The 14,503-nt window shown below is 42.3% G+C and overlaps 1 protein-coding gene across 1 annotated transcript in view; it reads left to right on the top strand.

Moving 5' to 3' along the window:
* The window catches only part of GLIS3 (GLIS family zinc finger 3), a gene marked incomplete at both ends in the record, with an annotated part of 431,103 nt that overhangs the window by 378,047 nt on the left and 38,553 nt on the right, over positions 1-14,503 (top strand). The window contains one exon of the mRNA XM_081104158.1: positions 11,235-11,403. Within this exon, the coding sequence (XP_080960284.1) occupies positions 11,235-11,403 (169 nt within the window). The remainder of the gene's footprint in view (positions 1-11,234; positions 11,404-14,503) is intronic.

The raw sequence follows: 14,503 nt of genomic DNA on the forward strand, positions 1-14,503 counted from the left end.
CATATTCAAGACCTATCTTCAGATCTATAAATTCGACAGTTTTTCTGCTGCCAGGAAGAGTTGAAGTATACTCAGGCTGGTCATACAGAGTACCAGCATGCCAGGCTGAAAAATTAACTTATTCAACAGTGATGAATCCATGAGCGTGAGGTAAATGGAGGAATGAAAAAATAGGGTGAATGGCCTTGACCAATATGGTTAGTTGTCTAGTCATTGTCCTGGCCTTGCTGAGGTCTTAGTGTCCCTCCTGATGTCATTGACTCTTCCAGGTCATGTTGTTTACCTCAAAGTACATGCTAAGGTGTCAAGAAACTATTCTTGACTTTTTACTTCAAATTTAGTTGCCAAATTTTAGAAACGGCGCCCTAGTCTTTTCATGATGGTTCTTAATAGTTAATACACAGCAGACAATGTATTGCCCCTCGAGCCTGCCTGCCTTTGTTTTTGCATGGCCTGAGAGGATGGTTTTAAGATTTTTTAATGTAAAAAAGACTACTAGCCTTTAGATGAGAACAGTTGGTCAAAGAATTGAGAACATTGCCTCTTGCCTGCAAAGCCTAAAATATTTGTTTCCTGATCACTGTTTTATAATTACATCTGGGACATTTGTCAGTGACTAAGTGAAATCAAGGAAGCTTGTGGCTCCCATGTGTTTGATCAAATTTTGTTTTAAAAGTCTATCAATACATAGAGGTTTGTTTAGTCCCTTAATAGTTCAGATTTATCAGATACTGTAGTAGTCTACTAGTCCTGGGGTTTTTGGAGATTTTTCTCTAAGGCCCAATATTTAAAGCAGGTGAATCAAGACCATTATCTAGCACTCCTACTCCTCTCTGGGGCCTTCTATGGAACCCCAAATGTAGTGGCTCTGAAATGGAATTATGGGTAGAATTGTCACACTGCAAACAGATATCTACAGAATCAGCCCAGGCCCATGGTAGGATGGGTGTATGTCCTGATAATGTGATTCCCCCGTAGGAAGAAGCTTCCCGGAGGCTGGCATGACTTGGTTCAGTTATGATGATGCCAGGGCTTGCAGAGATGTCAGAGGGAGCAGGCCTTGTTTTATTCTACCCAGGTCTATTTTTCCTAAAAAGAGGAGTTTCAAAGCCTTAAATATCAATGAATATGTTTTCTAAAAGCCAGGCCTCTTGTTGACATAAATTGATGCCCAGGAGAAATGCAAAAAGTTGAAATATCAAACTTTAGGAACCCATCTGGTCACATTCCAGCAGGAAAGATGCTTACTTCCTCAAAATACATGTTCTGCCAGCAACAAGGATGCTTGAAATTTACATAACTGAAGACTGAACCTTCCATTCCAAGGTAGAGAAAGTTTTCAAATAAGAATTCCTTGAGAAAGGCTATGTAGGGGCATGAATTCTTGATAACACATGAATGATTTATTAGAGTTAACCTTGAGAATAAACTAGGAGGTAACTAACACAGAGCACCTAAAGGCAAAATGGAAAGAGTGTCCACTTTGTGGGCAAAGTGTGAAAAATGAGAAAAGGGGGTTCTCTGGAGTCACAAAACCAACTTCATCAGCTATCCAATTTTGCCCAGGGCTGGTGGTCATTCCAGACTTTGGTTCCCCAGAAGGGCTGTTGCTAGCTGATTCTACAGAGCTAGGAAAGACAGAGATTCCTCAGCAGAGTTCGGTGTTGGTACATGAGCCTTTGAGTTGGCTACGAGAATATTGCATTGAACATTGGAGTGACTAGCTGTGCTAAAAATCTGTTTCCAAGAAGCCTTCCCTGTGGAATGTTTTCAGAAGTCACGTGGAAGTGGTGTGGGTGGGGTTACCTCCATAGTATCTGCAAGGGAGGAAACAACTTTTTCAGTCAACATGGCACAGGTGGGAGATAGCAAAGGGATGAATAATAAGGAGCTAGAGAACTGAATACTTTTTACTAAAATTTTTGGTTTTGTTACCAAATTGGATTTTATTTCTAAAGAAGGAGATGAGACTGATTCCTATAAAAGCTTCCAGGAGTTGTTGGCCCTGCCTGCTTCATCTTCTTCATTATGTTCTCCTACTCTGCCCCATATGGAAGATAAAGTAACAGACAGGGGAAATACTGACTTTCTCACAGAGTAGTCTGAGTTGTTTGCCTGTTCAAATTATTTCATTAACATTCTGTGTTAATAACTCTCTGGGAGTGATTAGGTTGAGAGGCAAAGGGAAGAAAAATAGGTGTGAGATTTGAGGTTAGATTGGCATGCATTGTCTGGAAAAAGACCCATGAGGGTTGCATGAAATGTTGGTCCCAGAGAAGTTGAAAGAGCTGCCAGAGGAAGCCATTCGAATTGTAACAAAATGTCTTTGTTCTGAAATGCAGATGTTTCAGGAGCTTTTCCTAACACAAGTTAATTACACCTGGTATTTCAGAATGTTTGATGGTAACCTTTGGCATCTATGTGAATATCGTCAGCCATTATCTTCTAGTTGTATGGAGGTGTATTCCAGAAAGGCATATAAGCCTGTATCCCCCCTCAAACACTAATAACTTCCTCCCTGGCTATAAATCCAGGTGCCCGATGTGGAAATGTAATTGGACAGACTACAGAGGAGTTTGGAGCTCATGTGGGAATATCTATTTGTAAGAGAACCTGAATATTCATGTAACTGTGCAGACATCAATACATTCTCATTTTACCTTACTTATTTCTGTTCCCCAGTGAACAGCGCTGCTCTTAAGCTCAAAGTTAATAGGCATGTTCTTCAGAGGTGTACGCTCTCTTACCTTAATAGAACATCTCCCTAACAGATTTGTTTATCAGTTGCTAGGTAGCTCTCCCATCAGGTGACACAAGTATGTTTTCTTTGTCTTAGGGCAGTGGTGACAGTTGCCATTGTTTGCCATCAATTAGCTTGGGGTAGCATGTCAAGGATGTATGGGTGGTGTCATTTTAGTCTGACAGCCACACGATCTGGTTGAGAAGGGATTGTTTCATTATCCTCTTATCAGGGCTGCTGGATAATGATACTCTACACTGCATAGTAGGAGGAGGGAAAAGACAGGCAGAAAGAATAGATTTTTAGGGATTGGCAGTATTAAAATTATTCATGCCTCAAGGAGAAGGGAAAGATTAGAGAAATGACTGTGCAAACCCTTAAGAAGCTACTTTTTCCTAATACAGGTGGAATGTGGAATGATGCCCTTCCTGATGGAGATGGGGGAAGGGGAAATGCCCAGGCATAAGGAAGAAAGAAAGAGGAAAACTAGCCCCTTTTGCTGATAGGCAACAAGGCAAGGATTAGCAGTGGCATCCCTCCATTCTCCAATTAACCTCAATATCAAACGCAGCCTTCCCAGTGACTCTGAGGCCCTTTCCTTGTTAGAAAACTCTCTCTGGTTTGTGAATTTAGGTCGTGAGAGCATTTTCCACGGAAAGGCAGTGCAATTAAAGTGCTCCAGGGTGAAATGCAAAGAACTGCAGAAGGCATTGGGGCCCAAATTTTCACTCTTGGGGAGCAAAACTCCAGTCACCCCCAATACTTGTCATTTTCTTCAGAATGACTGAAGGGATGTCGCTTTTGAATTCAGAAAATTAACCGTGGCTGGACTTTCATGCTCTTGGAGAAACAAACAAAAAGAAGTGCTGAAAATGTAAAACTACTCCAAGATAAACTAAGCTTCAAGAGGGACAATTGTGTTGACATTTTAGTAACAGCCCATTTTCACTCCTTAAGGAAGTGCAGTCATGCATGAAAATGACTTGCTATCTTTTAAACTGAAGCGCATTATGGATTGTAACTCAAGGTGTGTATTACTCACATAAAATGAAGTACAACATTTTAACCCTGTGAGGATTCTTTCTCAGGCTCTGAACACTTTATAGCAACTTGCATTAGAAAAATTGAACAAAAAATTCTTACTATTCAAGGATATGTTATATACTGGTTTGCATTTTAAAATGACCCTCATCCACAGTTTATATGTAGATGCATCTTCAAGAGACCATACCCCAGCGATTTTCAACCTTTTTCATCTCATAGCACATACATACTAATTACTAAAATTCTGTGGCACACCAAAAAGTATATATTTTTACCAATCTGACAAAAAAAAATAGGTATCATTTTGATTGAAAAAATTCTAATTACGTACCCTTTTTGCTCCAAAGTGACCATTTAAAAAATCAGGTGCCTATGCTTGTATATAAGGGTTTCTAGTACCAAGAATTAACCAATCAGACACAACCTTCTTATGTCATGTGACCAATAAGATGCAACTTTATTATATGACCTATATATTTATGGTTTCAGACAGGGCATTCACACCATACAGCTATTGGGGTGTTAGCTATCATCATATTTTTATTTGACAATCTAAGGAAAAAGATGTCAGTGCCCCTGACTAAATAATCAGGTATTGCATGTTTTAAAAATTCTTGTGGCACACTGGTTGAAAATCACTGCCATACACTAAATTAACCATTTTGGAGCCACTATGTTTTTCTCTTCCCTATCCTATTAGTAACAGTAATCATTATCATAACCCATATGACCAAAGAATAGCAACAGTGGTTTATTGAGCACTTAATCATGGCCCAGGCATTGTGTGAAGTATTTTGTATACATTATATAATCCTCCTCACCATCCTGTGAGGCATTGTCCTTATTTAAGATGCAGAAACTGAGCTTTGGTTATGTGACTTGCCCGAGACACATTGCTAGTAACTGGTAAAGCTCAGATTCAAACCCAAGTCCATTTGACTGCCAATGGGGTGCGTTTTGTTCTCTTAATAACCACCCTGACACATGATCTCCTTCTAGTACCCAATTTCTGGTGAGGCCAAAGGAGCCAAAGTTTTCATCGAAGTTCATCTGCTTCCTGAATCCTTCCCAGGTTCACATTTCTCCTGGGAGAATGCGGGGAAGAGACAGACAAGATTGAACTCATCATTTGAATGGGGCCTGTAATTCTTTTTAATATATCAGTGAAAGTCAACTAGCCTGGTGTCATGGATTAGCTTACTCTTCTGTGCCCTGACCCTGGAAATATTGCCCAGGAAATGAACGGTGAGCCCATACCTCTCCCTGTGTACTAGCCACCAAGAATTAAATGTCATTTCTCAAGGTCCCAGCGTTAGAGCAGCACCATGGCTTTTACGTAATTGCAAATGACTCCAAATGCATATTTACTGTAGCAGCTCAGTAGCAGCAGACCTGCCCAGCAAATCTCCTCTTCATGCATTATTGACAGAGGTGGTGGCCTTGCAGGCAACAACATTGTACTCGCTTGTGGTAACAAGGACGTATATCTGATTGCTCACAAATTACCCCTCTTTGCCTGCCATCTTTCCTACCAGTGGATCGATAGGCCTCTGACAAGCATTTGAAATCTTTATTTGGGAAAAAATACGCATTTCCTACCAGCTGTTTGTTTTCCAAACCAAATAATTCATTTAATTTCTTGCCTGAATGCATTTGCAACACTGGCAAATCTCTCATCCATGCTGAGGTCACTGAGGTGCTTGAGAATGGGTAAAACAGAAATGGGAATATACTTCTTGCATCCGAACCAGCACTTTGGTGGAGAAAGCTATCCATGGTGGGGGAAGAGTGCCAAGTGACTCCAAGCAGCCTTGGCAAATGGAGCACCTAGGGGTTCTGATACAATAGCAATGCTCTTATGCCTTTTCTTGAATTCATCCTGAGTTTGAGAGGCATTATGGTATGGCAGTGAGGGGCCTGTGATCTGAAATCAGGCTTCCTGGGTTTGAATTCTAGCCCACTAACTGAGGTAACCTAATCAGGTGACCTACTCAGTAACCCAGTCAGGTCTCACGTTCCTTATCAGTAAACTGGGGAAAGGTTTGCAAAGTGCTCAATAAATGTTCACTGTTGACTCTTGAGGTATGGAACAGTAAGGTGAAACCCAGCTCAGATGTGGTCCAGCATTCACTGTTCAAAGTGCAGTCCCTGGACTGGCAGTCTTAACATTGCCAGGAACTTGGGGAGTTTGATACAAACTCAGAATCTCAGCATCCTTGCCTCTAAGACCCAGTGAACCACAATCAGTGTTTTACCCTGGTTATTTGTTGGCACGTTAAACCTTGAGAAGCAGGACTGTAGCTATCCATACAGTTTTCCACAGCAATATGCCCTCCAATTGGCTGTTCTTTAATATACCTCAGCCTGGCCAGGGAGGTCTTCCCTGCCTCTAAATGAGGCAGTGTCTATGGTGGCCTTCCCTGGCTCTGGGGTTAGGCCTGAGAGAATCAGGTTTCATTTTGAGTAGCAAATAGCACACCTTTTCTCCCTCCACTCACACAGTGAATATGTGACAGCTAAAGTGTCCCCAAGAGCACCCTGTCTGTACTCATCAGAAATAGAGATTAATTGTTTTCATTTGGATAGAGAGAGAGCTGCCTATTAACTCAAATTATCCTGAGCCAGTTAAAGTGCCAGCCTAGAGTACCCTGGACCCCATCACCAGCCACATGGAATCTGGGTACCCCATAGATCAACAGATGCTGCTTTGTCAACGTTATAAAGCCCCACTGGGTCCCCTCCACCTACCTCTGCAGGAGACAGTGTGGGACTGGGGAGGGCAGTAAGCCAAGTCCTAGAGAGAGAGAAAGCCCCAAACAGCAGGGAGGCCAACTTCCCATCCTCTGCTAGCCTATGCATTCATCTCAAGACCAGGCTTTTATTTCCTTGGGGAGTTCACCATCTCTTAATCACAAAAGCAATAAGACTTTCCAGTATGTTCCTCTGCCATGCCTAATCCATTGTTCCGGCTGCCAGTCACCAGCCCCGTCTGGAGGGTCACCTAAACGCCCTCTTCCACCCCTGAATGCAGCGCTGACCCCTGAGGTGACTCGGACAATGAAGGCCGCCCTGTGGGCAGCCTGTGTGTGCCGGTTGATTTGATCACAGGAGTTTTGTTAATATTGCCCTGGATTCTGGAGGAATCTGTTTTCTTCTTTATGCTTGGATCAGTAGGCCTCAGATGCCCCATTGTTGAGGTTGGAAATCATTTTGAGTGTGTATGGAAGGAAATTTTTCCTTTTGTGAATGACCTTAGAACACTCTAAAATGGAGGTTTTCTCCCTGGGGTTAAAAAAAATCACTTAAAAAAGCCAGAGCATTTGTCTGGAAGTGTGTTTTGTGATGGGCAGGTCTAGGTAGAGTTGGCAGGCATTCAGACTCTGGACGTTAAGAGAGACTAGCACCTGCCCGGTACAGAGTAGGAGCTGGAAGATTGAGTTTGAATGAATGAATGAATGAATGAATGAATGAATATTCTTAGACTGGATCAAGTATGTTGGAATCCTGGATGTATGACTGTGATATGGTTGGAAATTCCTAGAAGTCGGTATTAGTAGGAGAGGCGTTTTCTGTATGTGCCCTAGTGGAAATCTCTGAGAAATATGGGTCTTTGGTAGAGGCCCAGGGCGATCCTCCCGACGCTACAGCTCTCTGACTCCAGAGTTTTGTCCATCTTATTGAAAAGGTACGTGAAATGGAGGTGGAGTATACATTGGGAAGACATTCTGTGTCTCCTGTTACTTCTCTGGTCATTATGTCAGTCATAGGCAGCATCCACAACCATCAGTCTTGCCCTGGGCCCTGCATGCAAACTATTCTGTGCAGACACTGAATTATAAGCTTCTGCTAAGTCATCTCACCAGAAGAGAGTTTGTCCTAGACTTCTCATCCTATCTGGTAGAAAACAGAAGCATGTCATGGGCCTCATTTTGCCAAGAGATCATTACTTACGCCCTATGTAAGAAACTTCCCGGTATACTTGCCAAATACAGACTTTAAATTGCACCCTAAAGCCTCCCCTTTCTCTTTCTTCTGCATTCAAAAGGCCACTGCCAGCCCCAGTACCACTCCTTGGCTGTAACAGGGGATGGAAGAGCTGTCGTTGTGTGTTTGTTGCTCAGTCAACACTTGACCTCAGCAGAACTGGAGAGCATGTTTCGAAGTCTTTGACCCTGTTCCAGATACCTCTTATGTCCACCCTTGTATCCTCTCCACCATTCTACCTATTTTGTTGCTATGGAAGCCATCTCTACCAGTATTACTTGGTAGCTCCTCTCCTCAACTACACCATGTTCCTCTGGCTTTCTGCCCTCCAGCTTCTCTGATGCCCCGGTATTGAGTATCTCTGAGAAGGTTTAGCCACTCTGGTTCATGTGCCTACTTGGAAGTGTGAGAGAAGTTCACCTTGGGGCATCTCTTGACTAGTGGGGAATAGGTAACTTTCTTTCTGACCTTGTCCTACTCACTGAATCCCAAGATGGACTGCATTGTCTGGTATTTAGATGGTGCTCATTTTTGCTTGTTCAACAAACCAACATGAATGATGCTGTTAGAGATACTAGACACCAAGGATACCTTGTTCCAGGACCTAGCTCAGAGTCTGCCACACAGTAGTTACTTCATAAATTGGCTGTTGAGAGAGGAATGAAAAGAACACAGGTAACTCTGCACACAGAACAAAAGTATTAAAACAAGTGGACAAAGTTAGAGAACATTCTAGGCAAACACAAGTAGCATAAATTATCATGACATATTTGAGGTGTGGTCAGTTTTCTTGTTTGACCAGAGCTTGGGGCACATTATGGGGCCACAAATAAGATAATGTGTTAAGTGCTTTGAATACTGTTTGATGCTCTACACTAGTAAGTCTTGTATTTTGGTAGAATTGATGTACAGAAGTCTCTTTCCCTCACTAAACTTCAACCTCTGCAAGGACAAGGACCTACATCTAGAAAATTAGGTAGCATGTAGCACTTAATACATACTGAGTTTAAAATAATGTTTGGGCCCTGGCCAGCTGTTTGGAGCATCATTCCATGCACCAAAAGGTTGCAGGTTTGATTCCAGGTCAGGGCACATTTCTAGATTGCATGTTTGATCACCAGTCAGGCTGCATACACGAGGCAACTGATCTCTCTCTCTCTCTCTCTCTCTCTCCCCCCCCCCCCATCTTTCTCGCCCTTCCTCTCTCCATCCAAAAATAAATAACAACATATCCTTGGTGAGGATTAAAATAAATAAATTGTAAACATAATGTTTGGTGGATAGATGGATGAATAGATGATGTATTGATGGACAATGGACGGTTGGTGCTAGCTATTAAGTGGGATGAAGGAAAGGTACTTAACCAGGCTTAGCTTATAGTGTACAACAAGCTGAAAAAAAAAACAAAAACTCCACCAAATTCCCCAGCCTATTTCATTGCAGCTAAAGCAAAAACATCGCTAATGTACTAAAGTAGACCTCTGGGAAGCAGCCCATTTTCTTTCGAACCATGGAGTAGAGCATACAGTGTGCACACCAAGCTTCCCTGTTGCCCATCGAGTTACAAGCAGCAGAGGCAGTGCTTCCCTTGTGACAAACACACACACACACACACACACACACACACACACACAACAACAACAACACCTCCAGAGGATAGTAAGTGATGGATGCATTCAGCAATTGCAACAAAACAAATAAGAGTGCTCACATTACTACACGAAGGCAAAAAAAAAAAATGAGCTGTGTTTCCACAGTGTCTCTGCGATCTCTTATTATTCCATTAGTTTTTGGAATAGTATATAAAACACTGCGCTCTATGCCGACAAACACCAGTCCTAAAACTATTGCCACAGTGAATCCAAACAACAGCCTTCTCTCTTGGGTAAAATTATTATTTGGAATACAAGCAGAACTGTGGTCGCCTGTGCGAGATGAGCATAAATGAGGGCAGTGATTCATGAGGTGACTGCAGCGTGTTTGCAAATGTGCAACTTTTTTGGAGGCGGATGCACTGCAGACACTCCACATGGCCTTTTTGAGCCAGTAAGCATTTTCTGGTCACACTACCTCTTGAAGATGTGCAGGATGCAGGCTTCTGAGGACAAGAGTTAACCTGACACAATGCTGACTTACCAGAAATAAACCCTTCAAATCAGATCACACCCCTGTCAGTCGCTTTTTAAGCGGGAAGATGGTAATTCTGCCTTTTCACATGTTCCTTTAAGTCCTTGAACTCTTATCCCATTGGATTAAGCTATTGGGGGCTGGGTCATCTGAGGTATTTATTCTATCCAGAAGGGATTGGAGAAATGTGGTGCTGGTCTAAAAATACAGCTCCCTGAACTTTTAAACCTTCCAATCTCTTTGATTATGTGGCTTCTTTGTCTTGATCCTTAGCCCGATTTATTTTTTTAATCCATTTATTCTTTGATATCAGTAGAGTATGTTCAAAAAGAGCAGGGTCGGGCATAAAGCTCAGCATAGCTCTGTACAGAGAAGGAAGTTAAAGAGAGTCCGTGTAGGGATGCTGGTGTGATGGCACTCTAATGAGATGTCTGCTGAGTATGTCCCAGACACTGCCAGAGCCTCTCTGCTAGTGACAGACTCTGCAAGTGACAAGCCCAGCTTCTCTTGTGACATCCTACCAATTAGCCCATCTAAATGGGCACACATTTAAATTAGAGGTCATGTACCATTCTCAGAGGCTGAGCTGCCCCTACGAATGAGGCTGTAACTCACTCTCTGTGTCATCATAGACAACAAGGGGGATGATCCCAGAGATGCCTGTGAGACCACCTTTTCATACTCTGCAGTGGTAAGAGGAGACTCATCCTCCATGAAGACCAAGTACATGCATCCATCACATGGTCGGGGAAATGCCTGGGGTCAGTTAGACTCTGAAGTTAAAAGAGTGCAGGGTTCTGCATGTGTGCTAGGATGGGGGGAAGCTCCGTTCTCATTACATTGATTTAACAATGACAGAGAGAGAGAGACCCCAGCCTGACCCACAGTGCTGGCATCAGTGATGAGGAGTGGACTAAGGCCCCTGTTGTAACCTTATAGGTCAGCAGAGTGGATCTTCTGCTACCTGACTCCCGTCCCTCCTGATGGAAGTGTGTTAATGTAGAGACCTTCGCCCAGATGCAGACATTAGAAGATTGACTAATTATACTGTGTCAGACAGGAGGCTGGTGGGGCAAGGCGCTGCTATGGGAAACTGTGACCATCAGCCTGGAGTCAGCCTCGCATGAGCTCCTCAGGCAGCCCTACAGGTGCATCAGCTGGGAAACCTGTTTCACTGTGAAAACATTGCTGCGTATCTCCAATAAGAGGAGAAGTGTTCCCTGAAAACCACCAAGAGGAAAACAAGCCCCTAAAATATGCTTGCTGTCCGTCTTTGGCGTTTAAAAAATGTGGGCTTCACTTGGGCCACAGTCTGATGCTTGTTCTCCCTTGATTTCAGCTTCCATTTTCTCCAGCAATCATTCAAGCCGAAGCGGAACAGCTGCTGGGGCTGTGCCACCCCCACATCCTGTCAGTCACCCTTCTCCGGGACATAATGTACAGGGGAGCCCCCACAACCCTTCCTCCCAGTTACCTCCACTCACAGCTGTGGACGCGGGAGCTGAGAGGTAAGGCCATCTGTCTCTCTCTTCTAATAGGTGTTGCGGCCAGACCTCCTTCCACATGGAGAAGGGCTTTGACAGTTGCTGAATTTTATTAATAATCCATTGGTGGGTTGAGTTACCCAAAGGTGACATTTTAAAAAGTACATACACAAAACATGTGGATCAAATATCTCGTCTGTTTTATTTTCCATGGGAAAAAATGAAAAGATATTGGCTGCCAACTGAAGTGTCTGATGCTGGGAAAACACATCAAAATGTTTCTGTCTTTCCCACCTTTCCTTAGCTTGTTTCAGGGACTCAATTTTAAGGTAATGTCCCTACCAGTGGAAATGCTTTTCAAATGTAAGGTGGTGCCTTTCAGCACATAGGTCAGCAGTACTAGGTTGAGAGTATAGCATAAAAGGGCACAGGATTCTATATGGGTGACAAGGAAGGTGTATTTGCTGAATACTTTATGTTGATAACACCCTCATAAAGAGTTTCTGGGAGAAAATTTTGAAACCTTGACACTTTGGACTGCCTGGCCCTCCAATGATGTGGACAGCGTGCCACCCTTCTTGTCTCCTCTCCACTTATCATCTGCCTTGATTTGAGTTACTTAGATGTTCCTCTCAGACATCCACAGGGTGGAGGAGGTAGGGTTTTGAATGATACTAGCCATGGGCTCTCCATCATCTCATTGCATTCTGCCTGGCTGAAAATCATGCTCCACAGGTAGTGTTGACTTTAAACAAATAGCCACTATGTCTGCAGCAAAATAGGTTTATTCCAGAAGCAGAAATAATTGTAATTCAGGACATTCAGGCTAATGGCAAACCATGTGCAAGTCCAAAGAAATAAAGGAGAGGAGTACTCTTAATGGACTTGGGAGGGGCTCTTGTAAAGAAGAGTCCATTGGAGGAAAGGGATAGTTAAAAGTATAGCGACTTTTCATTGGTTGAGTTATGGCAGTCTCCCCATTGGCTGACTTGTTACTGGGCAAGAAGGGATCTTTTCTTCTTCCAGCTAAGGTAGTAAAGTAATATTACTTCCTGCTGGAGATGCAAAGTACATCTCTTCTTTGGGGTCAGTAGTGTGGGTTAAGTGACATGTGCATGCGAGTTCTCTCTTCTAGTCTCCTGACTCCATTTTAAATGAGGTTTCTATTTATTAATTTTTCACAGTGGTAAAACTAAGAAACTATCCAGTGAGATCTTCTCTTTTTCATCTCATCTTATTAGTAGTCACAACAACTCTTTACATGAATGTAAGAAAAAAATCCACGTATCTTTTTTCTGTACACAGCCATTAAAAGAATAAATGTAGAAAAATATTTTAGCTATTGATGGAAGCAAGAGCAACAGTAACAAGTCAAAAACCTGATATCTGAATGCAGCTTCCACAGTTACCTATGGTTTGAATGTGTTCCTTAGATGCTCCAGATGCTTGGGTTGGTTTTTTAAAAAAACATTTTATTTTATATTGTTTTTTTTTTCCATTTTGAAAATTTATAACATATTAAAAAAACTGCAGGAATAGTACAATGAACACCCATACACTCTATACCCATATTCACCCACTGTTAATATTTTGCTACCTTCTATCTCTTTTTGTCTTTGCTTTTCTAACTTGGCAGATCCTTTGTTTCTTAGTTTGTTTGCCTGTTATTTCTGCATGATCTGTGAGGTTGTTGCAAACATCATTGTGCTAATTTAACCCTAATTACTTCAGGAGAGATCTCCCAAGAAGGACATTCTCCCACATAATCACAATATAATTATCACACTCAGGAAACTTAGCATTGATATAGTATTATTATCTAATATACAATCAATATTCAAATTTCCTCAATTATGGGAATAATGTTTTATACAGGCAGGGGTTTTTTTTCCTCCTTTTTATGATCCAGGATCTAACAAGGATCACAATTCTCATTTCTTCTTGGTCTTCTTGAATCAAATGAAGTTCCCTAGCTTTTAAAAATTATTATTATTATCTTTCATAACATTTACAGTTTTTAAGAACTTGGAACATTTCTTTTGCAGGATGTTTTACAGTCTGGATTTGTATGATTGTTTCTTACCTAACAGATGTACACATTTTTGGCAGGAATATACATAGGTGATGTAGTGTCCCTTAGCTCCTCGGAACCTCAGTTTGCACCTCAGAGGGATTAGGAATAAATGAACCAAAGCAGGTAAAGCACGTGGCATATGACATGGCATGAAGCAGACACGAGTAGCTGTTGCTGCTAACAGAGACAAGCAACCTTGACCTGGCTGAGAGATTCAGACTTAGAAGCCGGAGGATGTGAACTGGTGACAGTGGTTGATAATGTAACTAATCTGGGAAGGAAAAATTGAGAGGAAGGGGATGGCGGTGGTTCTTTATATATATGACTGGGTGAACGAAGTGGACGTTTCATTTTGTGGCTTTGCCTTCCTGCTCTGCTCTTCCCACAGGATGTATGCCCCATCCCTGTGCCAGCCCGCCTGGAATGGGCAAGTGTGTGGAAGGAAGGTTATCTCTCCGGATCAGGTCCGGAGAGGAGGATGACATGAAACAGCCCTGAATCATTCACTGTGTTTGCATTAGTGTCGAGCCTAAAAACACTAAGAGGAAATGTGCTTACCTTCCGCTTTTGGTTTATATATCTTTGCCTCTGTTTGCTTGGGAAATCCCCCAGTAAAAACTCCAGAAGTTTGCTGAACGGAAATAGGTTTATCACACTTTGCGATTTTTAGTGGGAAACAGGCATTTTTTCCTGCTTTGTGGGCATTGATTCATGATTTACTTAGCTTTTACTTGTTAATAAAATGAGCTGACTCACTGTCAGAAGTCAGGAAAGGTCCACCACATCCAGCCAGTTAGCGTCAGGTTCTTTGATTCTTCAACCATCATAAAATAAAATAAAAGCAAGTTCTGCCAGTTTGGCCAGGTTTCATTTTTATTTTGAAATATTACCTGAATGACATCATTTCAGTGATTGAAGCAGTATCACACCACACCACCTAATGTTGGTTTAAACTTATTATGGGAAGTGGCGTTTTACTACGTCATCCTGAATAGGCCAGTGGTACTTTATAACAGGGACTTCCCATAAGAGGAACCCAGTGTCGTAGGT

This window comes from Myotis nattereri, assembly GCF_964212035.1.
Source record: "Myotis nattereri genome assembly, chromosome: 12".
NCBI lineage: Eukaryota > Metazoa > Chordata > Mammalia > Chiroptera > Vespertilionidae > Myotis > Myotis nattereri.